The sequence below is a fragment of the Zootoca vivipara genome, chromosome 6 (assembly GCF_963506605.1).
Source record: "Zootoca vivipara chromosome 6, rZooViv1.1, whole genome shotgun sequence".
NCBI classification, from domain to species: Eukaryota; Metazoa; Chordata; class Lepidosauria; order Squamata; family Lacertidae; genus Zootoca; species Zootoca vivipara.
In genome coordinates, this window is record NC_083281.1 from 71547973 (window position 1) to 71562780 (window position 14808).

General features: G+C 41.4%; 2 protein-coding genes across 6 annotated transcripts in view; one reads left to right on the forward strand and one right to left on the reverse strand.

Annotated features, from left to right (window-relative positions):
• Positions 1 to 21: 21 nt before the first annotated feature.
• LOC132592339 (putative ATP-dependent RNA helicase TDRD12) lies at positions 22 to 7905 on the forward strand. Of its 2 annotated transcripts, none has more exons than XM_060276105.1 (5): positions 22 to 1208; positions 1412 to 1525; positions 1608 to 1761; positions 1847 to 1913; positions 2939 to 7905. In XM_060276105.1, exons 1-5 carry the CDS (start codon positions 1078 to 1080, stop codon positions 3040 to 3042), a joined length of 570 nt encoding a protein of 189 aa, XP_060132088.1. In that variant the 5' UTR covers positions 22 to 1077; the 3' UTR covers positions 3043 to 7905. The 2 variants fall into 2 exon arrangements, with proteins under 2 accessions (XP_060132088.1, XP_060132089.1); XM_060276106.1 differs by having other exon boundaries at positions 2942 to 7905.
• The window catches only part of LOC118085876 (b(0,+)-type amino acid transporter 1-like), a 47933-nt gene continuing 36067 nt past the window's right edge, over positions 2943 to 14808 (reverse strand). For 3 of the 4 annotated variants that reach the window (XM_060276104.1, XM_035116896.2, XM_035116895.2), the window contains 7 exons: positions 13991 to 14035; positions 12911 to 13034; positions 12560 to 12663; positions 11647 to 11743; positions 11015 to 11164; positions 9452 to 9626; positions 2943 to 7595 (listed from right to left, as the gene is read on the reverse strand). In XM_060276104.1, the coding sequence (XP_060132087.1) occupies positions 7531 to 7595; positions 9452 to 9626; positions 11015 to 11164; positions 11647 to 11743; positions 12560 to 12663; positions 12911 to 13034; positions 13991 to 14035 (760 nt within the window). In that variant the 3' untranslated portion in view covers positions 2943 to 7530. The remainder of the gene's footprint in view (positions 7596 to 9451; positions 9627 to 11014; positions 11165 to 11646; positions 11744 to 12559; positions 12664 to 12910; positions 13035 to 13990; positions 14036 to 14808) is intronic. The other variant, XR_004692707.2, reaches the window with a different exon arrangement.

Below are 14808 nucleotides of genomic sequence, written 5' to 3' on the forward strand. Positions count from 1 at the left end.
GGGCAGGGGAAGACTAGACGATGTGGAAAGTGAACATAATATTTTAGCTGCAGCTCATTCATTTTCAGTTTTGTATTGTTATAAATAAAAAAAAGCTCACTGTTGTTGTGCCCATAACCTAGGTTTATGGTGCCATTTAGCTCCTAGCTTTCATATCTGTTTTTAACACTGTCTAGAAAGGGAAGCCGCTTCTTTCACTTTAGCTCTCTCATCTATTTCATTGCTTAATTTCTCTGTTCTTTAACTTGTTCTGACAGTCTTTTTCTCTCCCATCTGCAGCTCTCATCTTCTTGTCCGTTTAAGATATCAAATGTCTTTTTTGTTATTCTGAATGCTTTTTCTTTTGTCAGTTTGAATCTTTCTCCCTCAGCTCTCCTAGGCACTGTTAGGGTTATTAATGGAAGCAAGGAAGCCCAAATCAGGGAACCAGACCACCAGTGGCCTGAGACAACTGTCAGGGCCTCCTCTCCCCACTTTCCCTGTGGCTGTCTAAGGACATGAGCCCCGGAAGAAGGCAGAAGCAAGTTTCAGGGAGCAAGTGCTGTCAGCTGGTCCTGGCAGGGAGCTATCAGTGCCCTAAGAGAACTGATGGAACAGCGCCACCTTCTCTGGGAGTCCTTAAGACCTTTGTATCCTGAGGTAGGGCAAGGAAACCCACGCCAAGCACCATCAACAGCTGAGAAGCCCATCAGTCAGAGAGGATTCCCCTGCACTATAGTTTATACCATTTCTTTGTTTTAGTACTTTTAAGTGGTAAACTGCCTTGGGTCTTGGCAGGAAATAATTGCAGTAAAAACATGGAACTGTTTTCTGGAGTCCTCCTGCACACTCTAGGAAAGAGCACGCACTGCATGTGAACCAATTGCCCAGCTTCTATATATGAGAAAAGTTTGGGATCTGTATGGTCTGTTATAGTTTTTTGTCAAGGAAGGGTATGTGTGAAAAACTAGCTTCAGCCATATTTCCATTGCAGAGCATCACCTTGAGGGGAGCCCCCTAATGGAACTCCCATCACCCCATCCCCGCCAATATACTTCTTCAAGCTCTTCTGTCTGATTTGCTCTTTTTCCTCTTGTAATGTTGATATTCTTTTCCACATGCGGGTTGAGTCCAACCACAGCAGTTAACCAGATGCTCCCGAGAAGCTCACAGGAAGGGCCCAATGGAGAAAGCCATCCTCAGCATTCCCAAGCTTCTGCTAATCAGAGGTAGGCTGCTTCTGAAGAGGATGTGCCTTTATTGGCTGTCACTTTTGGCATTATAAAGCCTTTTTACTAGATGTTGTGGAATCGAGCAGTAGCATTACATGGCTTGTCAACTGAATTACTTCCAGGATTTTGGAAATTCATATGTAGGAATTTGTATTTAAAAATCAAATCCATTTTAACCAGTTTTTCTTTTCTTTTTTTAGCTTCTATCCATCAATAAAATGGTTTGAAAAGCAGGATGTTGTTGTTCTGAAGGTAAAATTACAAAATATTACCAGCCATGACTGCAAGTTTTTCTCCCAGAGGATTGTTTTCAGGTAGATAGGAAATATTTTACAAAAAAAGGATTAAAAAATGATTTGTTTCTGTTTTGAAACTAATATTTTAAAATACTGTCAGTGCTTCCGTAGAAGACAGATTTTATTTGGCTGATATGGAGCTGCAGAAAAATATCATCAAAGAAAAATCAGCTTGTGATCTTAAGAATGGTGAACCTGTGATTACCCTTGCAAAAGAGAAGGCTGAACCTTGGTGCAACTTGCTGAAGCACAAAGTAGGTTGGACATTCAAAAGTGGGTTATGGAACTTAAAATATTGGCATGGTAGACTGAAGTATTCTGAAATGTTCCTTCCAACAGAATTCCCACGTCTCCTTTGATTTTGATTACTTGGATGATTCTGAAGAAAGAAGTCCCTTTTCTGCTGGTAAGCCACTAATTGCATTTTGTGTATACATTCCTCTTCAGTCATAGAGGTTATCCAGGAGTGGGCCATTTCAGAGGTAGGACTGCAAATTACTTCTTGCTTGGTCCCCTTCAGTGAGAGGAGCCACACACCCACCCACACACACCCACACTACTGTCTGCTTCAAAGCAGCAGGATTTTCACAGAACTTGGATTCTTTCTCTTTCATTGTCATGATACCAACTAGTTTAAACATTTCTGTCCCTGACACTGATGAGGGAAATGCCTGCTACAAATCTGTTGCATACTTTGTGGAGGGGAGAATCAGAGCTGGCCACAAGGAGGAGCCCTCCTGGGCTAGCATTGTAGGCAGTCAGCATCCTCCTTTTAGCTAGTATAAACCAATGTCTGATGACTCTTGTTCTTGCGGACAGGAAATGTGGAAAGGGAGCCTGTGCTTGGCAGGGATGTTTAGAGGGTGGATGTCTCTCTGTGCACTCTATAGGGCAGGAGCTAACTGGGATGCTGACACTGGGTTGCACTAAATGCATAGTGAACAGCTGCTGTGTCTGGTTTTTTTTTTTAAAAAAGCAAAGTATTCTTTTTTCAATCCTTTTCATAAGCTACTGGAATGAAAGGGTTAGAGAGAGTCTCTTATACCCATTCTCAATTATTTGACTTCTGATCTGCATTTTTCACACGTGTGTGTGTGTGTGTGTGTGTGTGTGTGTGTGTGTATGTGTATCACTGTGTCCTGTAAGGTTTTTCATTTAAAAAAAACACCCATTGGTGTTAAAGAGTCATAGCCTTGTTGGTGGGGAGACCATTTTTTGTCAGGATTTCATCTGGGGAGGAAAAGTTGAACCCTCCCCCTTTCCCCACACCCTAAAATTAGCCACCAGATGGCAGCCAGTATTGTTTGTCCTATAGCACCCAGAGCCATTAGGAACCAGGCAAGACCCTCTCTTCAAAGTGGCACGTTAAACTGCACTAAAATGCTGGGAACTAGCTTTTTAGATGTATACATAATGTGTTTTTTTCTTAAGCAGGCACAGGCCCCAAGAAAGTGCACCTGGTTTCTACAGAGGAGGAAGAGGAGGAGCACTCCTCAGATGACAGTGACACCGAGAGTGATTTGTCCATTTGTTAATTCTGGTTTGGAAATGGGGATTAAGAACCAGGCTGTCACATGAGAACCCGCAGCTTGGGTGGCATTTCCATAATGAAAGCATTTTAGCTTTTTGAACATCAGTAAAAGTTCTATGACCATGATTTTGAAGAGGGTTGTCATGGTGGGAGGGTGGGATGTTTGCTGTTCGACTTAACTGCCATAGACTGATCACATGTACAATTGATTTCAGTGAGTTTTAATTCAAGGTAAATTTGCTCTGAGTAGAAGAGTTGTGATTTTTGCTAAGTACCTAACCGTGAAACCAATGGAGGGAGGTGAAAATCCTCTCTCTGTGTGTGTGGCTATTCTTGGAGCCTGTTTCAAAAAGAAAGCACAGCTTCTGGCCTTTTCCTCACAAAACAAATTATCAAGCCTCATACAGATATTAGACAAAAGGAGTTAAGAGTAGAAACTGTCTGGGAAGCACCATTCAAGTTCTTAAATGTAACTTGGATTTCTTAGCCATTACAACCCTCAGAATATTTCCCCTCATGCTACCTTGGAATCTTTTCCTTCAGAATTTTTCCTGCGGCTTTATAATCCGTTGTAAAGCAAAGCAGTTGTGCACAGTGGTGATTATTGACTACAAAGGACATTATAACAGAATGGATGCTGGCAGAATGAAACTGTTTTTGGCAATAGAGTAATGTGCTTCTATGAAGCAATGAATTTCTGAGTTACACTTGGATATGTTTCATGAAGTACCATTTATTTAGGAAAGTGAATTGTGAACATTCAGCATGTTAACATCTAGATGAGGTTTCTGTAGTAGGTAGGAAAATGGAGAATAGGTTTTAATCCTTTCCAGCAACCTGTTTAAAATGACAATGTGCAAGCCAAAACCAGGCATTGTCCTTGCTTGTAATGGCCACATAAAGCATTTGTGTTTTCAGCCTCTGGCATCCATTGATACCAAGTGTTTGGTGTGATGTCATGTCCATGTTGTATTGCTAGAGACAAGTGTTCAGTCTAACAATATTTAGTTCTGATCTTAATTTCTTTTTAAAAATGTAGCCATCAAAACCAGTTTAATACTGGTGATGTACTAAGTGTACCCTTTGTTAGCTGTATCTTAAGGTGTAAAACTATAAGATGCTGACTGATCTGTGCAGAAAATATTTTTGTTTTCAGAATATGAGAACTAATTTGAAAGCTTAAAGTAGTTGATTAGAAAAATAGTTCTGGTTCTTTGATCAGTTTGTTTTGTGTGGAATTGTTTGGGCCAACACAGCTGATGCATTACATCTAATTTTTCCTGCTCTAATATGGTAGATAATGAAAGTTAAATCATATTATAGGTCTCCCTTGAACATCAATATTCAAATTGGTTAGTTAACTAGACACTATTTGTTTGAGTGCTCTCTTTCTGTACATTTTTATATTGGCACAAAGAGCTGTGGGTATGTGTAAGAAGAATTAGAATCAAAGGGTATACCTGTGTTGTTATCTGGATCCAGGAGCTGTGAGGGGCTGGTAGATCCACTTAATCAAAAGAACCAAAAATATAATACAGTGGACGCTTGGGGTTGTGAATGTGATCCGTGCGGAAGGCACATTCGCAACCTGCAGCGTTCACAACCCGCAGTGTTGTGTCTGCGCACGCGCGGATTGCGATTCAGCGCTTCTGTGCATGTGCCGAAACCCAGAAGTAACCTGTTTCAGTACTTCCGGGTTCGGCGGGGAGCGCAACCCGAAAAGACGCAACCTGAAGCGGCTGTAACCCGAGGTATGACTGTAAAGTACTGCTACAATAAATACAACTTTCCCTACCTGTTCGCATAGCAGTATAACAAAAAGTAAAGTGAAGGATGCCCAAATGACTGTCAGATGCACAGGCATAGTTATATATTATAGTCTCTTTGATATACTTATTACTAAGTTTATATGCTGCCCTGCATCCAAAGATCACAAGGCAGTATGCTTAACAAAATAATTGCCCTGTTGACATTAAATACAGTATTAGATAAATAGTACCTTTTAAGAGTATCCTCCAATGGGGAGCAGCATTCTGTCACTGAATTGACAGCCTCTCTGGAAGCTGCAGATATTAGTTGCAATGGGTTCTAACATACCCTCTAATGCCTGCATCCTATTTTCTAAATGCCCCTACTTTTTCCAGTTAAATATTCCCACTCCACATTGTCAAATGTGTAACAGTACAGTGCAACAACAGTTTACTCTATAAAATGAATATGGCAGCAATTGTTGAGCTTTCAGTGTTTCACATGATTGACCCAAATGATGTTATAACAGTTGGGCATCTCTGTATATCATACATGCAATTAGATCAGAGGTCTTTGAAAGTTGGATGTTGTGATAAACCCTTCTTAAGGCCATAATCCTATGCAAGCCATAGGAAAAAGTTCCATTGAGTTCAATGGGGAATACTCCCAGGTAAGTAGATAGAGGATTGCAGCCTTATTCAGGAGCTGTACTCAAGTAGGACCTGCTTCCAGCTAAATGTGTATAGGGCTGCACTGCCAGTGTTTTTCCAAGAGTTTGGTCTTTGCAACCTCCAAGACTGATTTTCATTTCCACAAACTGGGTCAAAGAAATTGCAGGGAAGGGGTGTTGAATCCCTTTGACAATTTTTTGCTGCAAATATGTATCTTCTGTAGGTAAAAGCAGGATGTCAGGGGAGAAATTTGAATTGGGCGGGGGGGGGCATGCTCCTCCTGTTTCTGTTTCTCCTGCCAGTCCACCTATCCAATGTGGGACCCTTGCTGCTCCTTTTATTTTGAAAATTAAGAAACTAGCAGTTTCATTTGCCATGTAAAATTTTGTTTGGTTTTTAGCATAGAACCAGGGGCAACACAGCCCTGCAGTTTCTCAGAATCCTCATACAGTGAGTTCTAATGAAAAGAATAATATGGTAATTGGTGATGGTTTAAGTACTTGGTATTTCATATGAATACTTATGGAAAAGGTTATTTATGCCTGTTAGAAAAGCAATAAAGAACACTCTTAAAACCAGCCTTTATGTCTTTGGAGTTGTAAGAAACTATTTATTTATTAAATAGAAAATGTAATAAAAATATACCAAAGGCATTTGCAACAAGTCACAAAACAGTAATGTTGGAACTTTGACTTTTCAGAGTGCACAAGGAATCTAGAGAAGGCCAAAGGAAGGGAGGGAAAGAGCATCTAGTGTTCCATTTACCAGCAGTTCATTCCATGTTTGCAGCAGTAAAAAATTCTAAATCTTTGGTTTTCCTGCACATCTTTCACAAAAGTAATTTTGAAAAGCAACAAACATGTCTGTTCCAAGATCGCTACCTGACTTTGAGATTATTTCCACTTACTTGCCTGCTATCTCAGTAATGAGACAGCTGAGCACTGCATGGAAAACCTTGCTTCCACATCCCAAACATATTGTGGAACCCTGACCCCAAACCAATGGTAAGAGGAATGGTGGTAGCCAAATCAAAGATGTAGCTTCTTGGATCCAGCCTACACAACCACAGCCAATTTTTACTTTTATTATCTGCCTAGTGGCAACTTTGTTTTAGAGGGGAAGACATTTTGCAAGTAGGGAAATTGGTGTGGCAAAAGTTCTTTTTTATGGATGTTGTGATAAATCCATTAAATCTTTAAGGTGGTACAAGGCTCCTTGATGTCTTTCCTTTGGAATTAGATTAAAAATGTTGCTTAAGCGTCTGTCTTTGCATGCACGCCTTTTCAAAAGATGTAGCTGTGCAGGATACTGAGGTAGAGACATGACAGCAGCAAACCAAGCTCAGGCTCCCTGAGTGCCAAAACAACCTTATATGGGCAACCAAGGATCTGCCTTTAAGCCTCATGCTGGACAGACTCTCCCCATCTAATACACAAACCATTGTGCCTGCAAAAATCTGCTCCAGTGTTGAGATACATCCCATCATCTGCTCATGTTTCATTGTGTCAAGGCAGAGGCATACTTTGAGAAGCCTCAGCCTAGTCCAGTGTATTACTTTTCTTGACCTCTTCAACCGCTGGAGTCAATATCATATGGATTATGTCTAGATCACATGTCTTTCTCCCTCCCAGATGTTCACCTGTCATTTCATTTGGGTTTCTACCCTTTATAAATCTGTAAGACATTTAATAGATGAGATTTCATCTTTGCGCTTCCATGTTTGTTTGCTGGTAGATGGCACTGTAATACTGCATGTTCCGTCCTTTCAGCTTGCTGAGAAAATAATGTAGAAATTCCATACCTGAAATCAAGTCCATGGCCTACAACTCCTCAGGTCTTTTCCCCCATACAGATATTTTCTTAAGATGTTGCAAATCCCTGAATTCAATGTGTTACAAAAACAAATGCATTTTACAGGGGAAAAGAACAGAACGGTGTCTTTTTCAGGACGCTTACTGTCTCACAAATGTCCCCTATCCTCAGCATTGAGACCAATAGTTGTGGACATGATGTATCATACCTGCTGAACTATTTCCAGGATCTAGCCTTTTGAATGATGGAAAAATTCAATGTTATTCAGAAACGTCTTCTGGTGGAACTACTTCCATAAGCATCTGAAGGTGCATAGTGATGGGCTCTGAAACACAGAAGTTGTTGAGGTCAGAAATGGCCTCATTTGCACTGTTAGTACCATTTCTTTTCCTAGATCAGCGTTTCTCAACCGCTGTTGCGCGGCACACTAGTGTGCCGCGACGTGCGGCGATGAGAAGGGCGATTTGCATTGTCACGTGCCTGGCGGCCGCCAATACACAGCACTAACCCGCCGGAAAGCAATATTTGGCAAGTGTTTCTTACAGTCATAATTATAATATAGGGCGGCACAGAGTTAAATTTTTTAACTTTTTTAATGGTGGTGTGCCTCGTGATTTTTTTCACGGAACAAGTGTGCCGTGGCCCAAAAAAGGTTGAGAAACACTGTCCTAGATCATTTCTCCTTTTGCACTTAACCACTTAGAAGCCTCAGTGTTGATTCCACAAGCCAGATTATGGGCTTTACTTTTCCTATAGCCAAATTACTGGTAACATGGATCTTGAAGTTGTTGAGGTCAGAAATGGCCTCATTTGCACTGTTAGTACCATTTCTTTTCCTAGATCATTTCCCCCTTTGCACTTAACCACTTAGAAGCCTCAGTGTTGATTCCACAAGCCAGATTATGGGCTTTACTTTTCCTATAGCCAAATTAACATGGCTTTTGGGAATATTCCAGAAATTACAGTCAAAACAAGTGCTTTATTGTGATGCTTTCCATTTCTTAAGTGTACCAGATGGTGTGTGCAGTGCTGAGCACATCATGTCTACCTAAAAACAATATATTTTCAATATTAGCATCTTGTTATTTCTGGAAACATCAAGAGGTCTATTCAAAATCAGTACAATGGTACCTCGGTTTAAGTACACAATTGGTTCCGGAGGTCTGTACTTAAACTGAAGCGTACTTAACCTGAAGCGAACTTTCCCATTGAAAGTAATGGAAAGTGGATTAATCCGTTCCAGACGGGTCCGCGGAGTACTCAACCTGAAGCGTACTTAAGCCAAAGTATGAGTGTAATTGGTTCTGGAAGTCCGTACTTAACCTGAAGCGAACTTTCCCATTGAATGTAATGGAAAGTGGATTAATCCGTTCCAGACAAGTCCGTGGAGCACTTAAACTGAAAGTACTCAAACCGAAGCGTACTTAAACCGAGGTATGGCTGTATACACAGTCTTATACTATTGGTGCTATGAGGGTAGAGTAGCATTTTGTTGTACTAGAACTCTGGTTGAATTGAATTATATTTACATGTTTATTTTTAACTCTGCAAACTATGGGCTGATATTAGATCACCGCTTTAACATGATGGAATTATAAGTGGTTGTTTGTTGGCATGGCGACTGGCAAAGTGAGGGCATCTCAGACCACATTTCAAATGGTTTCCAGGACATAATGAGCTGTAACCTTATCTAAGTGTCAGAGTCCACTCAAAATTCCAGTTGCCACAATCAAAAGGATCTATTTCCTGTGTATTTCCATCAAGTTTCAGTCTTTAAAGAAAAGATGGCTAGTGGTTAGGAAGAAGCAGGCACAGGAACGTCTAAAACTATATAGGGAGGCTTAAAAATTGTCTACCCTGAAGGAAGGTGGGAAATTCCAATTGGAATGTTTTTGTAACTGGAAACACTAGCACCCATGTGCCTGCAAAGGGCAAGTGGCCAGTGCAGAAACATGTGTACTGTGTAATCTCTAGCAAGTGATCTGAGGAGACCACGTACCCCATTCCCGGGTCTATGAGCCTGCCCTATTCACATACTGTAATTTCCTCTCTACTGCATCTCATGCACTCCACCTGTTCCTTTTTAAGAAGCTCTTTCCCTTTTGAATAAAAGAGCCACACCCAGATTATTTCATCACAAACACCTCTTCCCCCTGGGATGGAAATCAACCAGATACTCACTTGAGATTTTTTGAGCCCAGCTGAATTTGAAGTGGATGAAAAGTACATAAAAGACAAGTCCACTGATAATAAATAGAGCGCAATACAGATATGGCAGCTCAGGTGCAGTGATGATGGGTGCCAGAACCAGCACAATGGAAACAAACATCACAAGAATGGGGATGATAAGAGGTACCTGCAAGACAGAGCGGAGGGGTAATGTAATTGTGTGTGTTGAAGAATCCCAGATTGGAACGACCTAGCAAGGCCAAGGAATATTCTGGCTCAAGATTCTAATGCACTCCATTTTAACAACTTGGCTGTTGCATCAGGAACAGCATACAAATGTTACTTGCCAGGCCAAGAGAAGATCTGGTGGTTTTGGCAAGTCTTGCCACAGCCCAGGCATTCCACATCTTAATAGGCTTCTGCATGCTACCCAAGTCATCCTAGGCCAAGGGTCAGCCTACTTTTTCAGCAGGGGGCCTGTCCACTGTCATCCTGACCTTGTGGGGGGCAGGACTATATTTCGGGGGGAAATATGAACGAATTCCTATGCCCCACAAATAACCCAGAGATGCATTTTAAATAAAAGGACACATTCTACTCATGTAAAAACATGCTGATTCCCGGACCATCCGCGGGCTGGATTTAGAAGGTGATTGGGCCGCATCCAGCCCCTGGGCCTTAGTTTGGGGGACCCCTGTCCTAGGCTGTTTGGGGCTGGAAGCAGGCATTTTTAAAATGCTGGCTATCATGGCCTTACACAGGGCCTGTTTAAAGGACAGCTGTAGTTCAGTTTTCATACACTTTAGGGAAGTGTGAATTGGGCATTGTTTATTTACTGGATGTATTCGGCGCTTGCTACAAAAATGTCTCAAAGTGATTTAGAGTTATGAAAACATACATGATACAAAATTTAAAACACACCCAAAAGATAATTGACAAAAAGTACACATCCTGCAATCACATAAAAATGGCAAATCCTATCCCATCCTACTAAACATTGAATATGGATATCACCATATCTTGACACTCCAGTTAAGAGCCAAATGCCTGGGAAAAGGAACATCTTTGCCAAAATGCCTAAAAGTTGATAATGATGGTGCCAGGTGCATCTCTCTCTAAAATGAGCATCCCACAATTGGGAAACCATTGAAAAGGCCTGTTCTCATGTTGCTGTTTATTGAAGGGGGCACACAAAGAAGGCCCTCAGATAATATTAGGTATTGGTTAGGTATTGAAGTATTGAAGTCATGGGTAACGTAAGACTTTATACGTCAAGAGCAGCACTTTGAATTGGGCCAGGGAGCTAACACATCCTATGCACTTGAACCAGGACCAGCGCTCTAGGATCAGACCACCCACTCCCAGTCAATTCTGGCCACTGAATTCTGCACTAAGTGCAGTTTCTGAATGCTCTTCAAATATGGCACTACATAAAGTGTGTTGCAATAATCTAACCTAGAGGCAGCTCACGTGTTAACCTAATTTCTTCCCCAGCAGTAACAAAAGAAGCAGCACAAGAGGAACTGCCAAACCATCCTGAACACTGATGAGAATATCTTCTGGTGAGCTACTTACACGGATAGGCCTTTCAAGATCTTTTCTTGTAAAGCGCATGACAATGAGTCCCAGCATATTTAGACCATAGAATATCCAAACTGCAAAGCTAAAGTAGTTGATGAGGGTGTTGATGTCTCCGGGAATTATATAAATAATAGCTATTGCACCCTGAAAGCAGAAGAAATGCATTATGGAGAAGGCATTTTTAAAAAAACCTGCAGATTTCAGTGTTGGGTTTACAGTAAAGGCCTTTTCATAGAATGGCCAATACTAATTGTGGCTATGATAACTCTGTTGGAAAACTAATTCGGATATGCTTGCTTAGTCTCTCCAGTGACTTTAAATTTGCAGCCCTACTGCATGGTTGCTTCATTAAAATACAAGGCCTCCATGAAGACCCTTTTGCATACAGATGGGAAAGCCGTGTGCAGTCACATGGAATTTGGCCTCACGGGACTTGTGATGGCTGCCAACCTGGACCGGTTGGATATTAGACAAATTAATGGAGGATAAAACCATCATTGACTACTAGTCGTGACGGCTATGCCCTGCCTCCAGTAACAGAGAACAATGCTGAACTAGACAGGCCTTTGGTTTGATCCAGCAGGGGTCTTATGCTGTTCTTCTGACACTTCAGAAATCATACTTACATAAAAGATGATAGCAGGCACTGGAGTTAAGCGCTTAATGCTGATGTAAGAGAGCACCTTTAACATGTGTCCTTCACGGCCCACTACATAAGCAAGCCTGAGAAGGTAAATCATTTTCATTAGAGAAGCCATTGTGATGGACTGACCCAGAGCAAAGGATGGCAAGACTCCTGCACTTTTCATATTTTTGGTGTTGCATTCAGAGAGCATTGCAGAATCTGTGTTTACCATGTCATGCAGTAATATGGGCCTATGGAGAGCGTATGAGGAACTAGTTGCAACGGCTGTGGCTTGAGTCCAATGTTAAAAGCATAAGAATCTGGGAAATGGAATGAGATCAGCACTACTGCCACATGCACTGTGACCAACAGGGTATGGGATTTCGCCCATCTGACATACTGCTGTGCTTCCAATAAATGTGAGTGGATGTGCAGGTGTGATGTTAAATTTAAGCTGCTCCCTCCCTCTATACCACCTTTCATTGCACCACCTGCCAGCAATTGAGCAAAGTTTAGTAGCTTGGAAATGTCAATGTGCCCCTGTCTCCTGAGTGCCCCAGGTTACTTTTAATGAGATGATGGTGCTCCTTTACATGATGTATCACCAAAACATTGAATTATTTATTCACATAATGCTGGGGCAGATTCCACCATGAGTTCCTTGAAAATGACTGGGTTAATTCAGAGGAAAATGAAGAATTCAGAGGCACATGTACTTCTAATGGGGCAGCTGTCTCCAACCTGACCTGATTTTAAGTGTCACCTGAGCATTTGCCTGTTGACAATTGTGATGCTCTTAACTGCAGGTCCATATAAGTGCAGAGGTCTTGCATTCTGGATTCTGAGCTGAGTGCACATAAGTCAACTTTAACCTAGGGCACACTGGAATTCCACATCAGAAAGTTTTGTTTTACCTGCTAGCAGTAAAGCATGTCCCATTGGCTGACCCGATGGCAGAAAAAGCCACAAAGAGAGGGACTATCCAGGAAGCAGGATAAAGAACCCTGTCTCCAAATGTCTGTGATGGAAGGAATTGAAATAATGCACATCTTTAAAACATAGAGGTCAACCAACTGGGCATGTGAAGATACAGCAGTAATTAAAGATACTTAATAAAAAGCTTGCACAACTTTTTAGAGAAGCAAATTTTCCCTTGTGTAACTTAAAAAAAACTACTTTCACTCTTGTTCTGCCGTTTGTATCAAACCATCCTCTTGTGAATTGCACAGAGGTGAAAAGCAACACATTTTTGTACTTCAACTCACCACAGCGACAGCTTGAGACTGCAGAAGTTCTGTTGATGTCATAACCGTGAAATAGGATATATTGATCAGAACGTAACAAACTGTGACCAGAGGGATTCCAATAACAATAGAGAGTGGTAGATTTCTAGATAATGTAAAGAGATATGCTATAAGTTAAGATTTTTGCATAAATTTGCATCTGAACAGTTCTAAAGGGGGAAATTGTCATATTTTAAATAATGAGCATTGTCTCTTATATGAGTCACAATAACACATCTTCTAAGATGACACCTGCCACCCTATGGTCCTGATTAACACCCCCACCCCAACTTCCAGCAATGATATTTGCACTGAGAACATAAGAACACAAGATGAGTGGACACACAAGCAGAACCAGAGGAGGAGTTTCCTTCCCAATGTGGAGAGTAGCTTGGGTGGGACTGTCAGCAGAACAAAGCAAATGGGGGAGGGAGGGGGGTTAAGGGGGGGAAGCACCAGCCCCCGCCCCATGGATGCTGTTCGTTAACAGTATAAAATACATGTATATTGCATCTGTACATTTGAACATTACATCTAGTTTGGCTTTAAACAGCTGTGTATTAAGACTTTAAAATTTCACTCTGTTGGTGGATGCAGGGCCAGCTCTACCACTAGGCAAAGTGAGGCAACTGCCTTGGGTGGCAGATGCTGGTGGCCAGAAGCTGTTCCTCCTGTGCCCCCAGGCATTTCCCTCCTGGTGGATGTGCTGCACAGCCTAAACTAGCTTTCTGTCGTTGGGTGGTTCTGAAGGGCACTGTCAGACTAAAACAGCTGGTCTAGTCAGCTTCTGCAGGTGGCAGCCATCTTGTCATTTGCATAAGGCAACAAAATGACTTGGAACAGATATATTCCCTCCTGACTGTATAGATGCAGTTCACTAACGTGGGCCTGGTTTCAGAAAACAGCTTATCAGATTTTGTTGTTGCTTTGTGAAACTTTTTGCGCACTGCCTTAGGAGGGCTGTACCCTGAATGGCAGGTTAGAAATCCTTGTTTCAATGGGACTGTGAGGGAGGAGGGAAAAGAAATGATGTTCTAGCAGCTGATGCACCATTTTTCTTACCTGTAAGGATCTTTAAGTTCCTCTGTGATATAATTGAGTTGATTCCTGGAAGGGGGGAGAAGTACCAAAACGTTACTTTGCATCCTGCACATTCCTGGGAGAAACCCCTCTTGAACCCAGTGGAATTTAATTTCCAAATAAAAGAGTTATGGGGTGTAAATCTTGATGTTAATACATATTTTTACTGAAATTGTAATTCCCTTTCAACCAACAACAACATCTTTATGAGACAATTCACAGAGCCAAGTAGAAAATTTCCTACTTTAATTTGTGTTCTGCATTTTGCACAGAAGCAAGTGCCCAATATGGCTTTCAACAGTAATAGCAAGTAACAATAAACAATCAGGAATATATGCATCTGTTCTGTGCAAAAATAATCCCTTGCACATCAAAACAGGCATTAGATCAGCCTTTGGCAGCCTGATGCCCTGCAATATAGCTATCCTGGACAAAGGGAAAGCTTCTCAATTAGGTTTCTCTCTTGCATGCTATTTTCTATGTGCAGGGGTCTATTTTGGGGGCTGAGTATGAAGGAACTGCCATCTGCCATCTGAAATACTACAGCCCAGACACAGCCTTACCACTTCAGGAAAAAATATGCCCTTAACAAATATGAGTCCTTCCTCATGGCATCCATTCACCTCCCATATGAGAAGCAACCGTCAATTAAGACAACACACACACATACCAACCTATGGAAAGATCTGGAGAGACCTACTCGATTAGAGATTTTATTTTTTTAAAAAATAAACTTTATTAAAAATTATATCAACACGAATAAAGAATAACACAAAAAACCACAAATACATAGATAAGAC